A 16,616-nucleotide genomic window follows, 5' to 3' on the forward strand; every position below is an offset into this window, starting at 1 on the left:
GCAAGGTTTCAACAGTGGAAATCATTATCCCCACTGTTTACAGCGGTATGATCCACCCCTTAAATTAGATGGAAAAATGGATGGACGGCCTGGATAGACAACATACATACAAGATGGACCCAACTACGGTGAGAGCAAGAGCTTACCGTAATCAGTATGCAATCCAATTTCCAAGCGAAACCGTTTTAATATATTTAACAGCGTTATACTTTTTTTGAAATATATTTTTTTAATATATTTAAAAAATCTGATGACGTGGCACTTATAGTGACGTTGACCAATGAAAACGCTGGAGGCGGGGAGTTCCTGCCTCCAGGAAACAGCCGCACCCTATATATAAATGCTCACTTGATTTAGTCTTACTTTAATTATTTTAATCTTTGAAATGTGGCCCCATAAAATGTTATGGACATTGAATTTGGATGGTGGAGAAACCATCTTAAAATTGTTAGTTCTGGTTTTAGGCGGAGTAGACTCATTTTTTGGCCACTTGATGATTTAACTTGCCTAGTTTTTGAGCAAGACTATCCTACCATGGGGTCTAATGTAATGATTGTCTTACACCTCACTAATATGTGTGTGATGATGGCATAGTTGATATCATTTTCCTTTTCAACTTCACCCTTACATGAATATACACAATAGAAGTTCTAACAAATTTTCCCAACATTTGCTTGTGGATTCCAGAGAATGAAATTCCAGGTTTGAAAAATATTATTGGCAGAATCAATTTCTCAAGGAATTCAATTTTGTGATTGAATCTTTGTGGTGTTGGAATACTCTACAACACATGTTTTAATTAGCAAGTGTGTGAGACACTCGATCTCTATTCGGCCCACCGTAATGTCTATAGAAAATCTACTCTGCATGTCAATCTAATTACTTCATTTTCACCGTACATAACAAAAATAGACTATTCCAAGGCTCTGGTAGGTCACATCATATGATAATATAAAATGAGTGTGATGTGGCCTAATTGAAATTTGGATGAGACTGAGTTTTGCATCATCTCTTCGTCCATGTTAGGATCACCAGATGAACGGGTTTGATGGAATATTAAAAATATGGTGGCCAAAGGAAGGCTGCTATGGTGGGTGTCCTCACCCCCTCATTTTGTGTGGTGCGGCCAACCAGTTTTTTATTTTACCTGGTTATTGGGCTCAGGTCCAATAAGAAGCGTAGAAATTGATGGACACACGGACATCTTGATGGGCTCATAGAGCCCAAGTTGCGTGCTATGTTGTAGAGGATTTTAGTTCCATGACATGGAAGAACTAGTAGAGTATGAATATTGGTGCAGCCATCTCTCTCTCTCCATATGGGAGGGTGATGTATAAATCTAGAACATCCATGTAGTTAAAAGCATTGTAGATTTAAGATATTTCTGAAATATATGTAATTGAATCTAGTTTCTTACAAGTGGCCTTCAAATAGATTGTAAGAGGAGAAAAAGATTAACCATCAAGATATAGGCATGCAGGAAAGTGATGATAAGGGCTTAGTTGGATATCACCAAATAAGTTATTTTTTGTACTTAACAGTAGTAGATAAGTAATTTATTTGAGAAAAATAAATTTGGTTTATGATTAATTATAAATTACTTACTCCCTTTAGTTCAATAAGTAGAAATCAAGATAAGCTATTTGAGGCACCCCCTAAGGGACTGACCTTATTGTTTAATCTCTAATATATATGACAAGACTATCAAAGCATGCGTGTGTATTCCACAGAATTAGTTTTTGGAGAGTTCTAAACTTCATATTTTCTTCAGTTGGTAGCTTCCAAAATGCAAATTTCTTCTCTAGTTTCCCATATCCAGTTCTGGTCCCAACCGCATATGGGTCTAGATCGGGCCTAAAAAAGATCTCCAAGTCGGGTAGGGGCCTTATTTTAAAGTGGACCCAGGCCTACAAAAATTTCTATTGCCCAAGCAGAGGTTGCAATGGGCGAGGCTTGTGTGGGCGCGGATTGGATACTGACAAGGTCAGTAGCCAAATCGGCACACCCACGTGACATCACCAAGCTCTGTGGACCCCACCATGATGAATGTGTTGTATCCATACCATCCAACCATTTGTAGAGATCTTTTTATGGCATTACAAAGAGAATGAGATAGATCTAAATTTCAAGCGGACCCCACCATAGAAAATAGTGAGGACAGTGACATCCACCATTCAAAACTTCTTAGGGGCCACAGTATTTTCCAATCAAGCTGATATTTTTGTTTTCACTTCATCTATCTCTATGTTAACTTATGAATAGGTTGGATCTCAAAAATACATCACGGTGGGCCCTATAAATGTTTCAACGGTGGGTGTGACTGCTCCCACAGTTTTCTGTGGTGGGTCCACTTGAAATTTAGATCTATCTCATTCTCTTTGTAAGGCCATAAAACGATCTCTACAAATGGTTGGACGGTATGGATACAACGCATGCATCATGGCGAGGTCCACAGAGCTTGGTGACGTCACTTCAGTAGCAATTTGGCTACTGACCTTGTCAGTATCCAATCCGGCGCCCGGTTTATGTCAGGCCAAGCTAGGCCCAGCCAACCCAACACGTAAGACCCAGAGCTTGTCTTGCATGGGCCTATTACATGCACCCATTTAAGCCCAGAAGAATTGGTTGCCCGAGCCTGCCCAGACTCGCCCCGCCCGACCAGAAATTGATAAAATCCTTATTTCTCACTTGAATATTTTGTATCCATCCGCTGATCAAGTGGGCCACACATGCACAAAGAAGTAGACATTTTAAAGGAATGAAACCAATGGTCTATATTTAAGATGGATCCATGCCATATTTGTAATATATATATATATATATATATATATATATATATATATATATATATATATATATAGATATTTGTAATATATATATTAATACATGTACGTACGGTGGAAGTCTTAATTGGGGCCTACTTGATGAACTGATTGAATCTTGAACACGTATGACACGTTGACACATGTGCCACCCCATCATAATCATAGATGAATAACTAGCATTTTGATTTATTCACTTCTTTCCATGCTCCGCAGGAGTAGATGAAATAGACATAGAAATGAAAACACAGGAGGTTACCGTAAGAGCCATGGCCATCCGTCGGACTGGGAAGGCAGCCGAGCCATGGCCATTCCCAGCTTACTCCCATTATTCATCATTTTATAAATACCCGGCCCACATAGCTAACCACTGTTACGAACGGTCCAGCAACGATGTGGCGAGTATACACACTTTCTTTCATACTCCAGCGACCAACTCAGTGGCTGTGGCATCTGATGAAGCTGTGGCATCCCTTTTCAGCTATGAAAATCCACATGCGTGCACCATCATGTGATCATGTGGTTTTATTTTATTTTTAATTTTTAATTTTTATTAAATGTTCAATGGATAAGGTTGTATTGTTTTGTTATTGAGAAGTGATCCAGTGGTTCGTATCATTATAAGTTACCGTGCTCCTTGTATTGGAAGATGTTGATAGTCTGACTGATCGATCAATCTATGCTGTCCGTTAGTCTAGTATTCATTTCAAGGTCTACAATGCAAAAAAATCACACTTGTTGGATGATTCAATCCATACTTGCCCTTTTTTCAATTTATATCCATCTGTTTGCAGGCCATTGGTGCAATGGTTAGGATTGATTGATAATAGTGATTGTTTAGAAAAATAAGCAATCTAAATTGTTGATTAGACCTATTCTTATGTAAACAATCACAACTGTCCATTTTTTAAGTTGTTGATGGATGCTTAGAATTGTCTGAACATTATGAAATTTCTATGGTAGCCTGCAAAATTTGTGATGGGCCTGATGGATGGTACAGATCGAGTATTCAAATTATACAAGGGTCCCAACACAACTAGGAGCACTATAATTTATAGCGCTCGGGATTATTCGTCTTTTGTTACTCCATGGGCTTTGTACATTTGGCTTTAGCAATAAAGTTGGGGAGTGAGGGTATTTGCGAGGTTGTGTAGGGGTATTTTTGTCATTAATGAACTATCAACGTCTCTATTCAGATGACAGCTCGATCAATGATTCCTGACTGTCCATCAGGTCCAACACACATTTTCATGAGATACAATCAACCACTCCTGACCATAGACTCGTCCGAGTCGACTCCGGCTCGGCCTCGAGTCACCACCGATTCAGCCAGTTTGGCTGATTTACCACCGAATTGCCACATGACTCAAGACCGTACGAGTCAGGTTGAATCGTCGAGTCTTTGAGAAGTTTAAGTGGTTTGAAAGAGGAAGCTCTCGTGACAAGAAGAAAGTCAAATGAACGTGGTAGCAAACTAAACAATTACCTAAGAAGCAAATCTTGAGGCTGATCAACATCAAGGGGTGACAAATTTGCTGGTTGGGTATGCAGTAAGACATAGGTCACTTAAAGAAAGATTGTTAGAAAATGAAAAATAAAAATTTGAAGGATTTGGATTTGAGCAATGACAGGCAACTTTCTGAATCCAAGAATGAAACCAATTAGGTAGAGGTGTTAACATCAGCGTCGATTAAAGATGATGCGTTGATGATAGGCTCTAACTTAACTTTTTATCAAAATTAGATACTTGATAGTGGAAACACTCATCACAAGTGTTCTCATTAGTACGTATGAAATCACATGAGGGTGGTGTTGTATCGATAGGAAATGACTTAATTAGTAAAACGGTTGGAATTGGTTTGGTTGCATTGAAGATGTATATTTGATGGAAATGACTTAATATAGAGCTTTCAGGGTAAGTTGTATTAGGGTCAAACGGGAGTTATGAATTTTGAAAAGAGGATTGTTCTTACAAAGAGGGTTTCAAAAGAGGAGTTTTCTTCTTGAAGGCTTGAATTTAGGGAATTTTGTTGTATTCTTGAAGATTTATTAATAGCATTGTAATGTTTATCTTTTTAACCTTTGAATACATGGGATTTTGTTATATTCTTAAAGAAGTTACTTGATTTTTATTTTTTTTGTAATCTCTCCTTAATATAGTGGATTATTTTTTCGCCAAATTGTCCATGAATGTATCTCAAGTGGTGAACCATGTATGTGTGGTTATGTTTTAAAATTTTTTCTATTATCGTCATTTTATTTATTACACACATGATTGTCACATATTCCGTGTGCCATTATAATCAAATAGGCGCTTGATTTTAGTAATGTGTTGCTTGGGTGGTGATTTTAGTTGCATTAAGTGATCAGTGATGATTTAAATTGCGTCATTTTACATCAAAATCATTAACACAAAAGAAAAATAAATATTAAAAAAACTTAATAATAATAATAAGTTTGGAAGTAAAATTGACCTTTGACTGGGAAACAACTTTCCTTTTCGTGAAATCTGCTGGGACTAACCAACTCCCTCATTGAAATGTCATAAGACCTGTCATACAGTCACATGTATATCAATAACGGGTGGCAGAGATATGATCATCGGAACTTGCAGTCCGTGTTTTGGCCATCTTATTCTAAATTAGCCATTCTGGCCCAAAATCTCTACTTCTTCACCGTCCGTGATTTCTTTCACGACCTGCACCACATCAACTACTAGCCAACCACACAGAAAATAGCCTTAGATTGGTCTAGCTCAGGACATCATGTGATCCATCCAGATTGATTATTCGGCCTAAAAATTCATGCATGGCCCACTCACAAGGCCTATAGGATGCCCAGCCACTTGCAATCCTACTCATGCTGCGTCCATCAGCTGAGGAGCCTATATCATATGAGCGGCCAATGGTCCACATTCAAATCACATGCTGGTCCACTGGAGGATTGGACCTATGTGAATCTTAGGTGAGACCATCTACACGGGTCCCACATGATGAACAGGCTGGAGCTTCCACGTGCCATGTCAGCAAATTGACATTCACTACTATTCATAATATGGGCCAACCCATGAGTTTGCGATGGATGAGATATAGGATGGTCTGATTATCGGGTGGGCCACGCATTTACGAAATTGCGGATGGTCAAAAGATATGGGCTAAAGTCTACATTGGGTGTAGATTGTGGCCACCCAGACTGCATGTCCTGATTTTTGGGCTAGGCACCCACCTGATGAACGACCTACATTTTGCACACGTGTACACGTGTGGCACCGACTGGCCTTAGGCCTTAGCAAGGTTCTTATCAGTTTGGGAGATGGTGTAATTTCCACATAACCGGATATAAGTGAGAAGTTAATGATGTCATCGGCCATGTTCATGAAAAGCATGACGTGAATGGTCATGATCAAAGGGACCCACCAAGCTTCATCACCCAGACCTTCCTTTTAAAATGGATGTGACTCATTGACTATAAACTAAAAGCACGGTAATCAGGATCGTCTAATCCGTGACCCACCTGATGGATGGGACTAACTGACCGTCCCGTCCTAACCACCCGAGTGGGGGATGAATCGTTAGAAGTAGAATGGGCAGATTTCCAAATTCAACGGGTGAAATCAGATGGCTAGCATTACTCGATTAGTGTGATTTTTACTTTTATTTTTTATTTTTTATTTATTATTAATATTTTTTTTTTTACATATGCACAACCCACAATGGGAATCATAGTTTGGACGGTCTAGAATACAATAATGTAACCATGTCGTTATTGGTTAAATCACCTTCTAAAATGCTGGTAAACCATCATCACAGTATAGCTCCCCACTCACGCAGGAGGGTGGGCTAGGCAAGCGCACTTACTATCCGTGGGATCCAAGCCACTCACTAGGTGTCCCCAAAACCATCCAAAAAAGAAAAAGAAAAAAATGTCCACTCATTTTGGTGGGCCACCCCATGCACGAGAAAATAGAGAGTTAGAAAAGATTTCCATTTTAATATACAAGTACTGACCACCAAGCAGGTGGGCCAGCCTGATTTTTGGGCGGGAGAACCCACATGGTGGGCCCCACCTAGTGACCAGCTTGGGTAAAACTGGCACATGTGTCCGGGAGTGCACCAACATCTCCCAGCCTTCCAAACCAGCTTTCTCATTGCAAGGGACATAAAACAAAAAAAGTGCTTTTGTAGGGCCGAAAAGTCTCCTTTCTTTTTACCATTGCACGCCTTGGCCCACTTCTCTCTCAAATTTTCAAAATCCAACGCTCCAAAAAGCCTCCCCACAATTTCCTCATAGGATACTTCTAGCCGTTCATTCCATTGGAGATCCAACCTTCAAATGCCTCTCTATAAATAGGCTCCCAAACACACTTCTATTTCTACGTAAGAATCCTCCTACACATACATTTTGTTCTATCATATTAAACTACAAAAGCATGTCTGTAAGTATGCATTTTGGTTTTAGGTAGTGATTATATTGTAATTAGTAACTAATCACATGCTAACGTCTGATTGATGCCGTGACCCGGTTGCAGGTGATACAGGTGAGGGTCCCCAACCTCGACTGTGAGGGCTGCGCCACAAAGATTCGAAAAGCTCTCTTCAAGCTCGAAGGTATATACATGATCAATCTCTTATTAAGGCTTTGTTTGGTTGCACCAAATATCAAAAAATTTCATGATATCGTGCAGCCAAACACGGCCTAAGAGTTTGTATTAGTATTGCTTGTGCTGGTCACAGCTTGTTTGGATTAGCTGCAACATTATATGATTTGCAATTCCAAGCTGTCCATCTTGATCGTCTAACATAAATGGACGTTGTTCTTAGAACACGGTCATTTGGAATGGGGCCCACCAGATGGATCGTTTGGATTGTTGAGCCAAGCAGCTATATGAGCCCCATCCAGTAATGCACATTTTCTAATCCTAAGCATGCTTCTTGTACACTAGTGGCGTGTTTGTTTGCACCAAATACCATGATATTTCATGATTAGTCAGTCTAATTTGGTGCAACATATCATGAAATTTCATGATATTTGGTGCAACCAAACGCACCATGAACAAACTCAATATTCAAAGCCTTGTTATCTGTTAGCAGATTCAGTTGCTAGCTTCCAAAATGCAAATCCCATATCGGGTTCGAGTTCGGGTTCCCAGCCAGTTATGGGTCGAGATCGGGCCTACAAAAGACCAGAAGTCGGGTATAGGCCTTATTTGAAAATGGACTCAGGCCTACAAAAATTTATGTTACCCAAGCTCAGGTGGCAATGGACGAGGCTTGTGTCAGGCCAAGCTAGGCCCTGGTCAACCCAACAGTTAAGACCCAGGACCTGATAGTGGCCTGAACTTGCATGGGCCTACCACACAGGCCCGGTTTAAGCCTAGAAGAATTGGTTGCCCGAGCCTGATCAGAAATTGATAAAATTCTTATTTCCCACTTGAACATTTTCTATCCATCCGCTCATCAAGTGGGCCACACATGCACAAAGAAATAGACATTTTAAAGGAATGAAACTAATTAATGGTCTATATTTAAGATGGATCCGTGGCATATTTGTAAGATATAATATGTACACACGGTGGAAGTCTTAAGTGGGGCCTACTTGATGAACTGATTGAGTCTTGAACACGTATGACACATTGGCACATGTGCCACCCCATGATAAGCATAGATGAATAACTAGTATGTTGGTTTATTCAGTTCTTTCTATGCTCCGCAGGAGTAGATGAAATAGACATAGAAATGGAAACACAGAAGGTTACCGTAAGAGGGCATGCAGTGGAGGAGAAGAAGGTAATCAAGACCGTCCGTCGGACTGGGAAGGCTGCCGAGCCATGGCCATTCCCAGCTTACTCCCATTATTCATCATTTTATAAATACCCAGCCCATATAGCGAACCACTACTACGAACGGTCCAGCGACGACGTGGGGAATGTACACACTTTCTTCCATACTCCCGCAACATACTCAGTGGCTGTGGCATCTGATGAAGCTATGGCATCCCTTTTCAGCGATGAAAATCCACATGCATGCACCATCATGTGATCATGTGGTTTTATTTAATTTTTGATTTTTAATTTTTATTAAATGTTCAATGGATAAGGTTGTATTGTTTAGTTATTGAGAAATGATCCAGTGGTTCATATCATTATAAGTTACGGAATGATCCAGTGGTTCAATGAAAATCCACATGCATGCACTATCATCCTTTTTGTATTGGAAGATGTTGATAGTCTGACTGATCGATCAATCTATGCTGTCCTTTAGTCCAGTATTCATTTCAAGGTCTACAATGCACAAAATCACACTTGTTGGATGATTCAATCCATACTTACCCTTTTTTCAATTTATATCCATTTGTTTGCAGGCCATTGGTGCAATGGTTAGGATTGACTGATAATAGTGATCGTTTAGAAACATAAGCCATCCAATCAGACCTATTCTTATGTAAACAATCGCAGCCGTCCATTTTGTATGCTGTCGATGGATGCTTAGAATTGTCTGAACAGTGTGAGTTTTCTACGGTAGCCCACAAAATTTGTAATGGATCTGATGGATGGTACAGATCAAGCAATCAAATTATCCAAGGATCCCAAGACAATGAGGAGCACTATAATTTGTACTGCTCGGGATTATTCGTCTTTGTTACTCGCTTTGTAGGCTTTGTACATCCTCGTTCTATGAAATTGGGGAGTGAGGGTATTTGTGAAGTTGTGTAAGGGTATTTTTGTCATTAATGAAATATTAACATCTCTTTTAAGATGACAGAGAATTCATGTCCTAGCTGCACGGAACACATTTTCATGAAATACAATAAACCACTCCTGACCACGGACTCGTCCCAGTCGACTCGATCTCAGCCACGAGTCACCACCGACTCAGATCTCAGCCACGAGTCACCACCGACTCAGGTGAGTTAGGCTGATATACCAGTATACCACCGAATCGCCACACGACTCAAGACCGTATGAGTCATGTCGAATTGTCGAGTCTTAAATCCATGCCCCTGACCAACCATTAGCAAAAAAGCTTTCATGAGCCACCTTGTAAAAATTACGTAGATGGAATGATCAGATCCATCCAAAAGTTTCCCTTCTTTTTCAGTAGCCTTCCATTCCTTGCGCCGTTTGACTGAATGGTTTGGATCATTTGATTGAAGTACTTCTTTTGATCCACTGACCGATCCCAAAAAATAGATGGCCCAAATTGTAGAATGGACTTATTTTTGCACGAGGAATCTTACCGTCCATTTTGTAGTTGAATGATTGTATGACCAGAATCATTAGATCCGGTTAAGATTTACATGGTAGCCATTGAAATATGTCATCAGCCTAGTGGATGGTCCAATTAATTGATTGGACCTTCTAAGTGCTCTTCAGAGCACTGGACCATTACTCGTATTAACCTTGGCCCACCTATTCATGATCTTTGCAGGGATGTCACTTGTGCGGCCGAGATGGAGGGACTGTGAGTGTGACATGGCACTATGATACTGTCTACGTTTATAGTTCTTTTCTTTTTAATTATTAATCACCTTCTTATCCTGGTCCTGGTCGACCCAACAGTTAAGACCCAGAGCCTGATCCTGGCCTGAACTTGCATGGGCCTACCACACAGGCCCCGTTAAAGCCCAGAAGAATTGGTTGCCCGAGCCTGCCTAGAGTCGACCCGGCCTAACCAGAAATTGATAAAATTCTTATTTCCCACTTGAATATTTTTTATCCATCCACTGATCAAGTGGGCCACACATGCACAAAGAAATAGACATTTTAAAGGAATGAAACCAATTGTCTATATTTAATAATACATGTACATATGGTGCAAGTCTTAAGTGGGGCCTGCTTGATGAACTGATTGAATCTTAAACACGTATGACACATTGACACATGTGTCTCCCCATGATATTCATAGATGAATAACTAGTATGTTGATTTATTCAGTTCTTTCCATGCACCGCAGGAGTAGATGAAATAGACATAGAAATGGAAACACAAAAGGTTACCGCAAGAGGGCATGCAGTGGAGGAGAAGAAGGTAATCAAGACCGTCCGTCGGACTGGGAAGGCTGCCGAGCCATGGCCATTCCCAGCTTACTCCCATTATTCATCATTTTATAAATACCCGGCCCACATAGCGAACCACTGTTACGAACGGTCCAGCAACGATGTGGCGAGTGTACACACTTTCTTTCATACTCCAGCGACCTACTCAGTGGCTGTGGCATCTGATGAAGCTGTGGCATCCCTTTTCAGCGATGAAAATCCACATGCATGCACCATCATGTGATCATGTGGTTTTTTTAAAAAAAAAAAAAAAATTAAATGTTCGATGGATAAGGTTGTATTGTTTTGTTATTGAGAAATGATCCAGTGGTTCAGATCATTATAAGTTACAGTGCTCCTTGTTCTATCCGGAGGCTTTGATTGTCTGACTGATCGATCAATCTGTGCCGTCCATTAGTCCAGTATTCATTTCAGGGTCTACAATGCAAAAAATCACATTTGTTGAACGATTCAATCCATGCTTACCGTTTTTTCAATTTATATCCATCTGTTTGTAGGCCATTGGTGCAATGGTTAGGATTGACAGATAATAGTGATCGTTTAGAAACATAAGCCATCCGATCAGACCTATTCTTATGTAAACAATCGTAGCTGTCCATTTTGTAAGCTGTTGATGGATGCTTAGAATTGTCTGAACAGTGAATTTTCTATGGTAGCCTGTAAAATTTGTGACGGGCCTGATGAATGGTACAGATCGAGCAATCAAATTATCCAAGGGTCCCAACACAACTAGGAGCACTTATAGTGCTCGGGATTATTAGTCTTTGTTACTCTATGGGCTTAGTACATCCTTTAGCAATGAAGTTGGAGAGTGAGTGTATATGTAAAGTTCTGGAAGAGTATTTTTGTCATTAATGAAATAACGCCACATGACTCAAAGTCCCTATAAGTCACATCGAATCGTGAGTTTTAAATCCATGCTCCTGACCAACCATTAACTAAAATGCTTTCGTGAGCCACCTTGTAAAAATTACAGAGATCAGATAATCAGATCCATCCAAAAGTTTCCCTTCTTTTTCCGTAGCCTTCCATTTCCTGAGCCATTTGATTGGATGGTTTGGATCATTTGATAGAAATACTTCTTTTGTTCCACTAACTGGTCCATTTTGTAGTTGATTGATCGTATTACCAGAATCATTTGATCTGGTTAAGATTTGCATGGTAGCCATTGAAATATGTCATTAGCCGTCCAATTAATTGACCTGGTAAGAAAGGCTTTCGCAGGCAATAGGCATCAGTTTCTCTTATTGGCGTGCCCCAATTGATGAGGAGAGCAACTGGCTTATACGAAGTAGGAATATTTATTATTTTTAATTTTTTAAAAAAAAGAAATGTGGGAGCACACCAATTGTGATTTTAATGATAATTATTATATACATTAGAGGGGGCTATACTGACCGATTCTCTCCCCAAATTCATCACTAAAGCGGTCTATTACAACTCTCATTACAAGTACTCAAAAAAAAAAAAAAAAAAACACACCAGGAAGCATCCAACCTAGATTTCTATCAAACTTTTTCAATATAACATCATGTAACAATTATTAAAAGAGTCTATCTTTCATCTCATCAAAGAAGCGGTAATAGGCAATCCTCCAAGATCTCTTGAACACTAAAATGCCACATAAGGCCCAAAACCCAACTGCAAATCCTGGTCCCAACCCAGAGTAAAACCAAGGCATCTCATCATCTCCTTCATCTTTTTCAACGTCACCAGGACCTGGAGGAGTCTCATCACTAACACATTTATCTAGAAGAGGAGGTCCACTAAGTCCGTTGTTGCCCATATAAATAGAAGGATCTTGGAATGTCTGGAGCTGATTTCCAAATGGAATTCTCTCCCACAAGTTGTTAAATAACAAGTTCAACCAACTTAGAAAAGTTAAATTTGACATGCTTAGAGGAATTATACCTGAAAGTAGATTTTTTGATAAATCAAGAGACTCCAGCGATGCCAATTTACCAATCTTATTTGGGATCCTTCCAATCAAATGGTTTCCAGATAAGTTTAAGACATGCAATCCCAAAAGACTTGTAAGTCCTTCAGGGATCTCTCCTGATAAGTTATTTCTTGAAAGGTCCATGCATGTAACCAGCGAAACTGTTCTTGTATATTCAAGCATTTGCCCCTTTACTGACACAAGCAAGTTTTCCTTGTAATATAATGATCGCACACCTCCATAGGAAGAACATGGTTTATCTTCTGCTCATTCTTCATCGCCAAGAGATTTTCAAGACTTGGAGGAATTAAACCAGATAAACTATTTTGTGCCACATCAATGAGCTGAAGAGAAGTTAGGTTTGACAGTTGTGGTGGGATGTTGCTAGTAAACATATTGGATCGTAAGCGCAGAATTCTTAAAGCTGGAAAGCTTTTGGGAATCCAAGCGGGAATATGACCCGAGAAATTGTTATATCCAAGGTCAAGAGTCTCCAAACTAGCACATTTCTTCAAGGACAAAGGGATTTTTTCCAATAGGCTATTGTTGCTCAAGTGCATTGTTCGGAGTCGACGCGAGTGACCCAAAGACTTGGGTATTTCTCCTGATAACCTGTTGTTGCTCAAATCAAGTGCCTCAAGAGCTGCACAATTACCCAAACTCGGTGGAATGATACCACCAATATTGTTTCGAGAAAGGTCAAGGGCAATCAAGGAATTCATTCCTTCCATGCATGAGGGAATCGTGCCATTGATTTGGTTACCTTTGGCACAAAAGTATTCTAAATACTGCATTGTGGATGTAAAATTGGGTGGGATTGGGGCTGAAAATTGATTGTTGGAGAGATCAAGTACTCTGGCTCCATTCAATATGCAGGGTATGGGACCACTGAAATGATTCGAACTCAAATCAATGTAGGATTGAGGCTGCATTTTTAAAGGGTTGGGCAATTGGCCAAAAATCTGGTTATTTGAAAGGTTCAGTTGAAGAAGTTGGGGTGTTAAATCCCAAAACCAGCTGGGGATGATGCCAGAGATGGTTGTGTTAGGGAGATCCAACTCCAAAACATATTTTTGTGTTCGTAGCCAGAGAGGAAATCGAGGACCTAAATGACACGATCCTAGCTTAATTATAAAAAGCTGAAATGGAGGGGCCCAATCAGAGTGTGGATCAAAAACCAAAGAATTGGAAGACAAATCCAAGGACCTCAACTTTTTGAGGTTTTCAAAAACACTTTCAGACACGTTTCCTGTCAAGGAGTTGTAAGAGAAGTCAAGCCAAGACAAGTTAGAAAGTTGTCCTAAAGTTGTTGGGATTGTCCCATTCAACTGATTCCCACGGAGAGATAAATCTCGCAAGGAAGACAATCCTCCAAGAGCTGCAGGGATATTCCCACTCAACTGATTCCATGAGAGATCTAGTTCCTCTAAGGAAGACAATCCTCCAAGACGAGCTGCAGGGATATTCCCACTCAACTGATTCCATGAGAGATCTAGTTCCTCTAAGGAAGACAATCCTCCAAGACGAGCTGCAGGGATTGGGCCTGTCAGCATGCAATCTTGGAGAGTAAGGCTTTTAAGATGTTTTAGCTCATATAAGCAATCAGGAATGGCCGCATGCATTTGGTATCGGTACAATGACAGGCTCTCTAAATTGATAAGCTTAGTTATGGCTCTTGGAATGCTACCTGTTATATTCTCACTGAATGACAAATAGAGAGACTCAAGTGATGTCATATTCCAAATAGAGTTGGGGATTCCTCCAAGCAGCTGACTGAAAGATAGATGAAGTATCTTCAGCTTCCTCCAGCTGCCTTCAAGGAACTCTCTGACCAATCAACCCTGAGGTTATCTTTAATTGATCCCAACCCCAGCTCTTCCAAGTTAGGAAGTAGTGAAAATTGATAAGGAACCTCACCATGAAAGTTGTTGTATGAGAGATCCAAGGACACGAGGCTACTAATGTTAGCTATCCAGTTTGGAATGCTAGAATTGAAGTTGTTGTAACTGAGATCGAGGACACGGAGAGATGTGAAATTAACAGAAGGAAGAGTTGGAGAAATATATGAAAGACCACAATCGAATAAGCTTAGCTCAACAAGGGAAGGAGACATGTTCATTACGTGCACCCAATCATGGCTTGCCATGGAAAGGTTCACAAAAGACATGTGGAGGTAATTGAGAGAAGGTAGGCTTGTCAACCACCAAAGGTTTTTGGCACTCAAAGAAAATGAAGAAAGCTTAAGGGAAATGAGTTTAGAGAGGTTTCCAAGCTGATGAGGGATTCTTCCCCTGAATCCTGCCCATGACAAGTTCAAATGCCTCAACTCCTTCATTGAACCCAGGGAATCTGGAATTGGTGCGCCATTAAAAGCATTATAACTCAAGTCCAACAACTGAAGATGCTTCAGTTGAACCAGAGCTGGATCAATTCTGCCACCTAGTCCCAAACCGAAGAGGTCGAGTTTAAGAACAAACCCAGTTATGTTGTGGCAGGTAATACCTCTCCAATTGCAGCAGTCAGAGGCATCATCATCCCAAGAAGAGAGAAGATTGAAGGAATCGTTGAGAGCCTTACGAAAGGTGGTGAGAGCTTTTCTCTCGGAATCGAAGCAACCACTCACCTTCCAATATCCTCCCCAATATATTAATACATTTAAAACAAAGACAGAAATAAGAAAGCTTCTCTGCTGAGAATAACAACTCTCCACTCCTTTTCTCTCTGCTCTAGAAAAGGGAAATTGATTCTTTGCTGATTTCTCCTTCCGCTCTCCTTGATTTATAAGATCTGAAGACCGCACACATCAATCATGCTAGTTCACCACCATTTTCTCTTAACACTGATCAAGCAATCCTAACCAATCCGTTTCCGCTCATGACAAGGCAAGTCTCTGGCATCTTGATCGTATACGACATCCAAACCGTTTATCAAGTTCCTTAGCACATCTTGGGGACAAGGATCATCGTCCATCCATTTTGGGGTCCATAGTACGGAAAGGTGGACAGCCGTATGTACGATTTCTGAGAAACAGTGGAGGGAAGTGCCAGTCTGGTCCTCAAAACGAGGAAATACAGAGTCTCCTTACGCCTTTGTCTGTACAACTGGGGCCATGCCTTCTTCATCCAAACCGTTGATCTAAATAGTACGTCTGCCTAATTAGTGGAGCGGATTGATTTTTATTATTTTTATTTTTTTCAGGTGATCTTGTGGACTAGCTGGCGTCAAAGTTTTGGATCAAGGTGATATTTGTGTAGCCTCTTCATCCAGGTCTTTGTGACCTTATCAACAGGTTGGATCCACAATAAGCATTTTGGTGGACCCTACGAAGCTTTTAATGGTGGGGATTCAATCAAGATTATTTCATGTGGTGTGTTCCGCATGAGATTTGGATCTACTTCATTTTTTGTACCATTTTATAAAATGAGCTTTCAACATGGATGGGCAGAGTGGATGTAATGAAAATACATCATACTCATGGGGCCCTACAGTGGGATTCACCAGGGCCCACCTCAAATGGGCAGAGTGGACGGGATTGATTTTTTTTTATTTTTTTTAAATTAGGTGATCTTCATGGTACGGCCCACCATCTCAACGGTCTAGAAGGAGAGAAATTACATGAAACTCAGGCTGCGGTTGAGCTTGATACATGAGCACTCAAAAATTGTACACGTGGCATACATTAAATCAAATAAAATAACAGGATTATGCAGCCTACTGTAGCAAAGTTACAATCCCAAGATTAGATTAGTTGAACCATCCTAACCTCTGATTCCTGGAGGCTTGTTTGTGAAAATTAATAA

At 40.3% G+C, this 16,616-nt stretch overlaps 4 protein-coding genes across 4 annotated transcripts; 1 reads left to right on the forward strand and 3 right to left on the reverse strand.

The window, feature by feature from the left end:
* The first annotated feature begins 7,164 nt into the window (after window positions 1–7,164).
* Window positions 7,165–8,878, forward strand: LOC131225663 (heavy metal-associated isoprenylated plant protein 31-like). Its single transcript, XM_058221229.1, has 3 exons — window positions 7,165–7,257; window positions 7,351–7,429; window positions 8,535–8,878. The coding sequence occupies exons 1-3, from the start codon at window positions 7,252–7,254 to the stop codon at window positions 8,858–8,860; spliced, it is 411 nt and encodes a 136-aa protein (XP_058077212.1). The 5' UTR covers window positions 7,165–7,251; the 3' UTR covers window positions 8,861–8,878.
* A 3,542-nt stretch (window positions 8,879–12,420) lies between these two features.
* Window positions 12,421–12,999, reverse strand: LOC131225052 (receptor-like protein EIX2). Its single transcript, XM_058220476.1, has one exon. It carries the CDS (start codon window positions 12,997–12,999, stop codon window positions 12,421–12,423), a length of 579 nt encoding a protein of 192 aa, XP_058076459.1.
* Window positions 13,000–13,007: 8 nt separating this feature from the next.
* On the reverse strand, window positions 13,008–14,552 carry LOC131225053 (receptor-like protein EIX2). The gene has a single exon (XM_058220478.1). It carries the CDS (start codon window positions 14,550–14,552, stop codon window positions 13,008–13,010), a length of 1,545 nt encoding a protein of 514 aa, XP_058076461.1.
* Window positions 14,358–15,786, reverse strand: LOC131225054 (receptor-like protein EIX1). Its single transcript, XM_058220479.1, has 2 exons — window positions 15,675–15,786; window positions 14,358–15,603 (listed from the first exon to the last, which is right to left on the reverse strand). The coding sequence occupies exons 1-2, from the start codon at window positions 15,784–15,786 to the stop codon at window positions 14,612–14,614; spliced, it is 1,104 nt and encodes a 367-aa protein (XP_058076462.1). The 3' UTR covers window positions 14,358–14,611.
* Between the last annotated feature and the right edge of the window lie 830 nt (window positions 15,787–16,616).

Source organism: Magnolia sinica, chromosome 14 (assembly GCF_029962835.1).
Source record: "Magnolia sinica isolate HGM2019 chromosome 14, MsV1, whole genome shotgun sequence".
NCBI lineage: Eukaryota > Viridiplantae > Streptophyta > Magnoliopsida > Magnoliales > Magnoliaceae > Magnolia > Magnolia sinica.

What these genes read in the sequence shown, in the direction of transcription:
- LOC131225663 (XM_058221229.1), top strand. An exon ending in AGCTCTCTTCAAGCTCGAAG is followed by an intron (nt 7,430 to 8,534) that starts GTATATACATGA and finishes TATGCTCCGCAG; the next exon opens with GAGTAGATGAAATAGACATA.
- LOC131225052 (XM_058220476.1), bottom strand. Translation starts at nt 12,999, where the DNA reads ATGCTTGAATATACAAGAACAGTTTCGCTGGTTACATGCATGGACCTT.
- LOC131225053 (XM_058220478.1), bottom strand. Translation starts at nt 14,552, where the DNA reads ATGACATCACTTGAGTCTCTCTATTTGTCATTCAGTGAGAATATAACA.
- LOC131225054 (XM_058220479.1), bottom strand. Translation starts at nt 15,786, where the DNA reads ATGGACGATGATCCTTGTCCCCAAGATGTGCTAAGGAACTTGATAAAC. An exon ending in TCATGAGCGGAAACGGATTG is followed by an intron (nt 15,604 to 15,674) that starts GTTAGGATTGCT and finishes TGCGGTCTTCAG; the next exon opens with ATCTTATAAATCAAGGAGAG.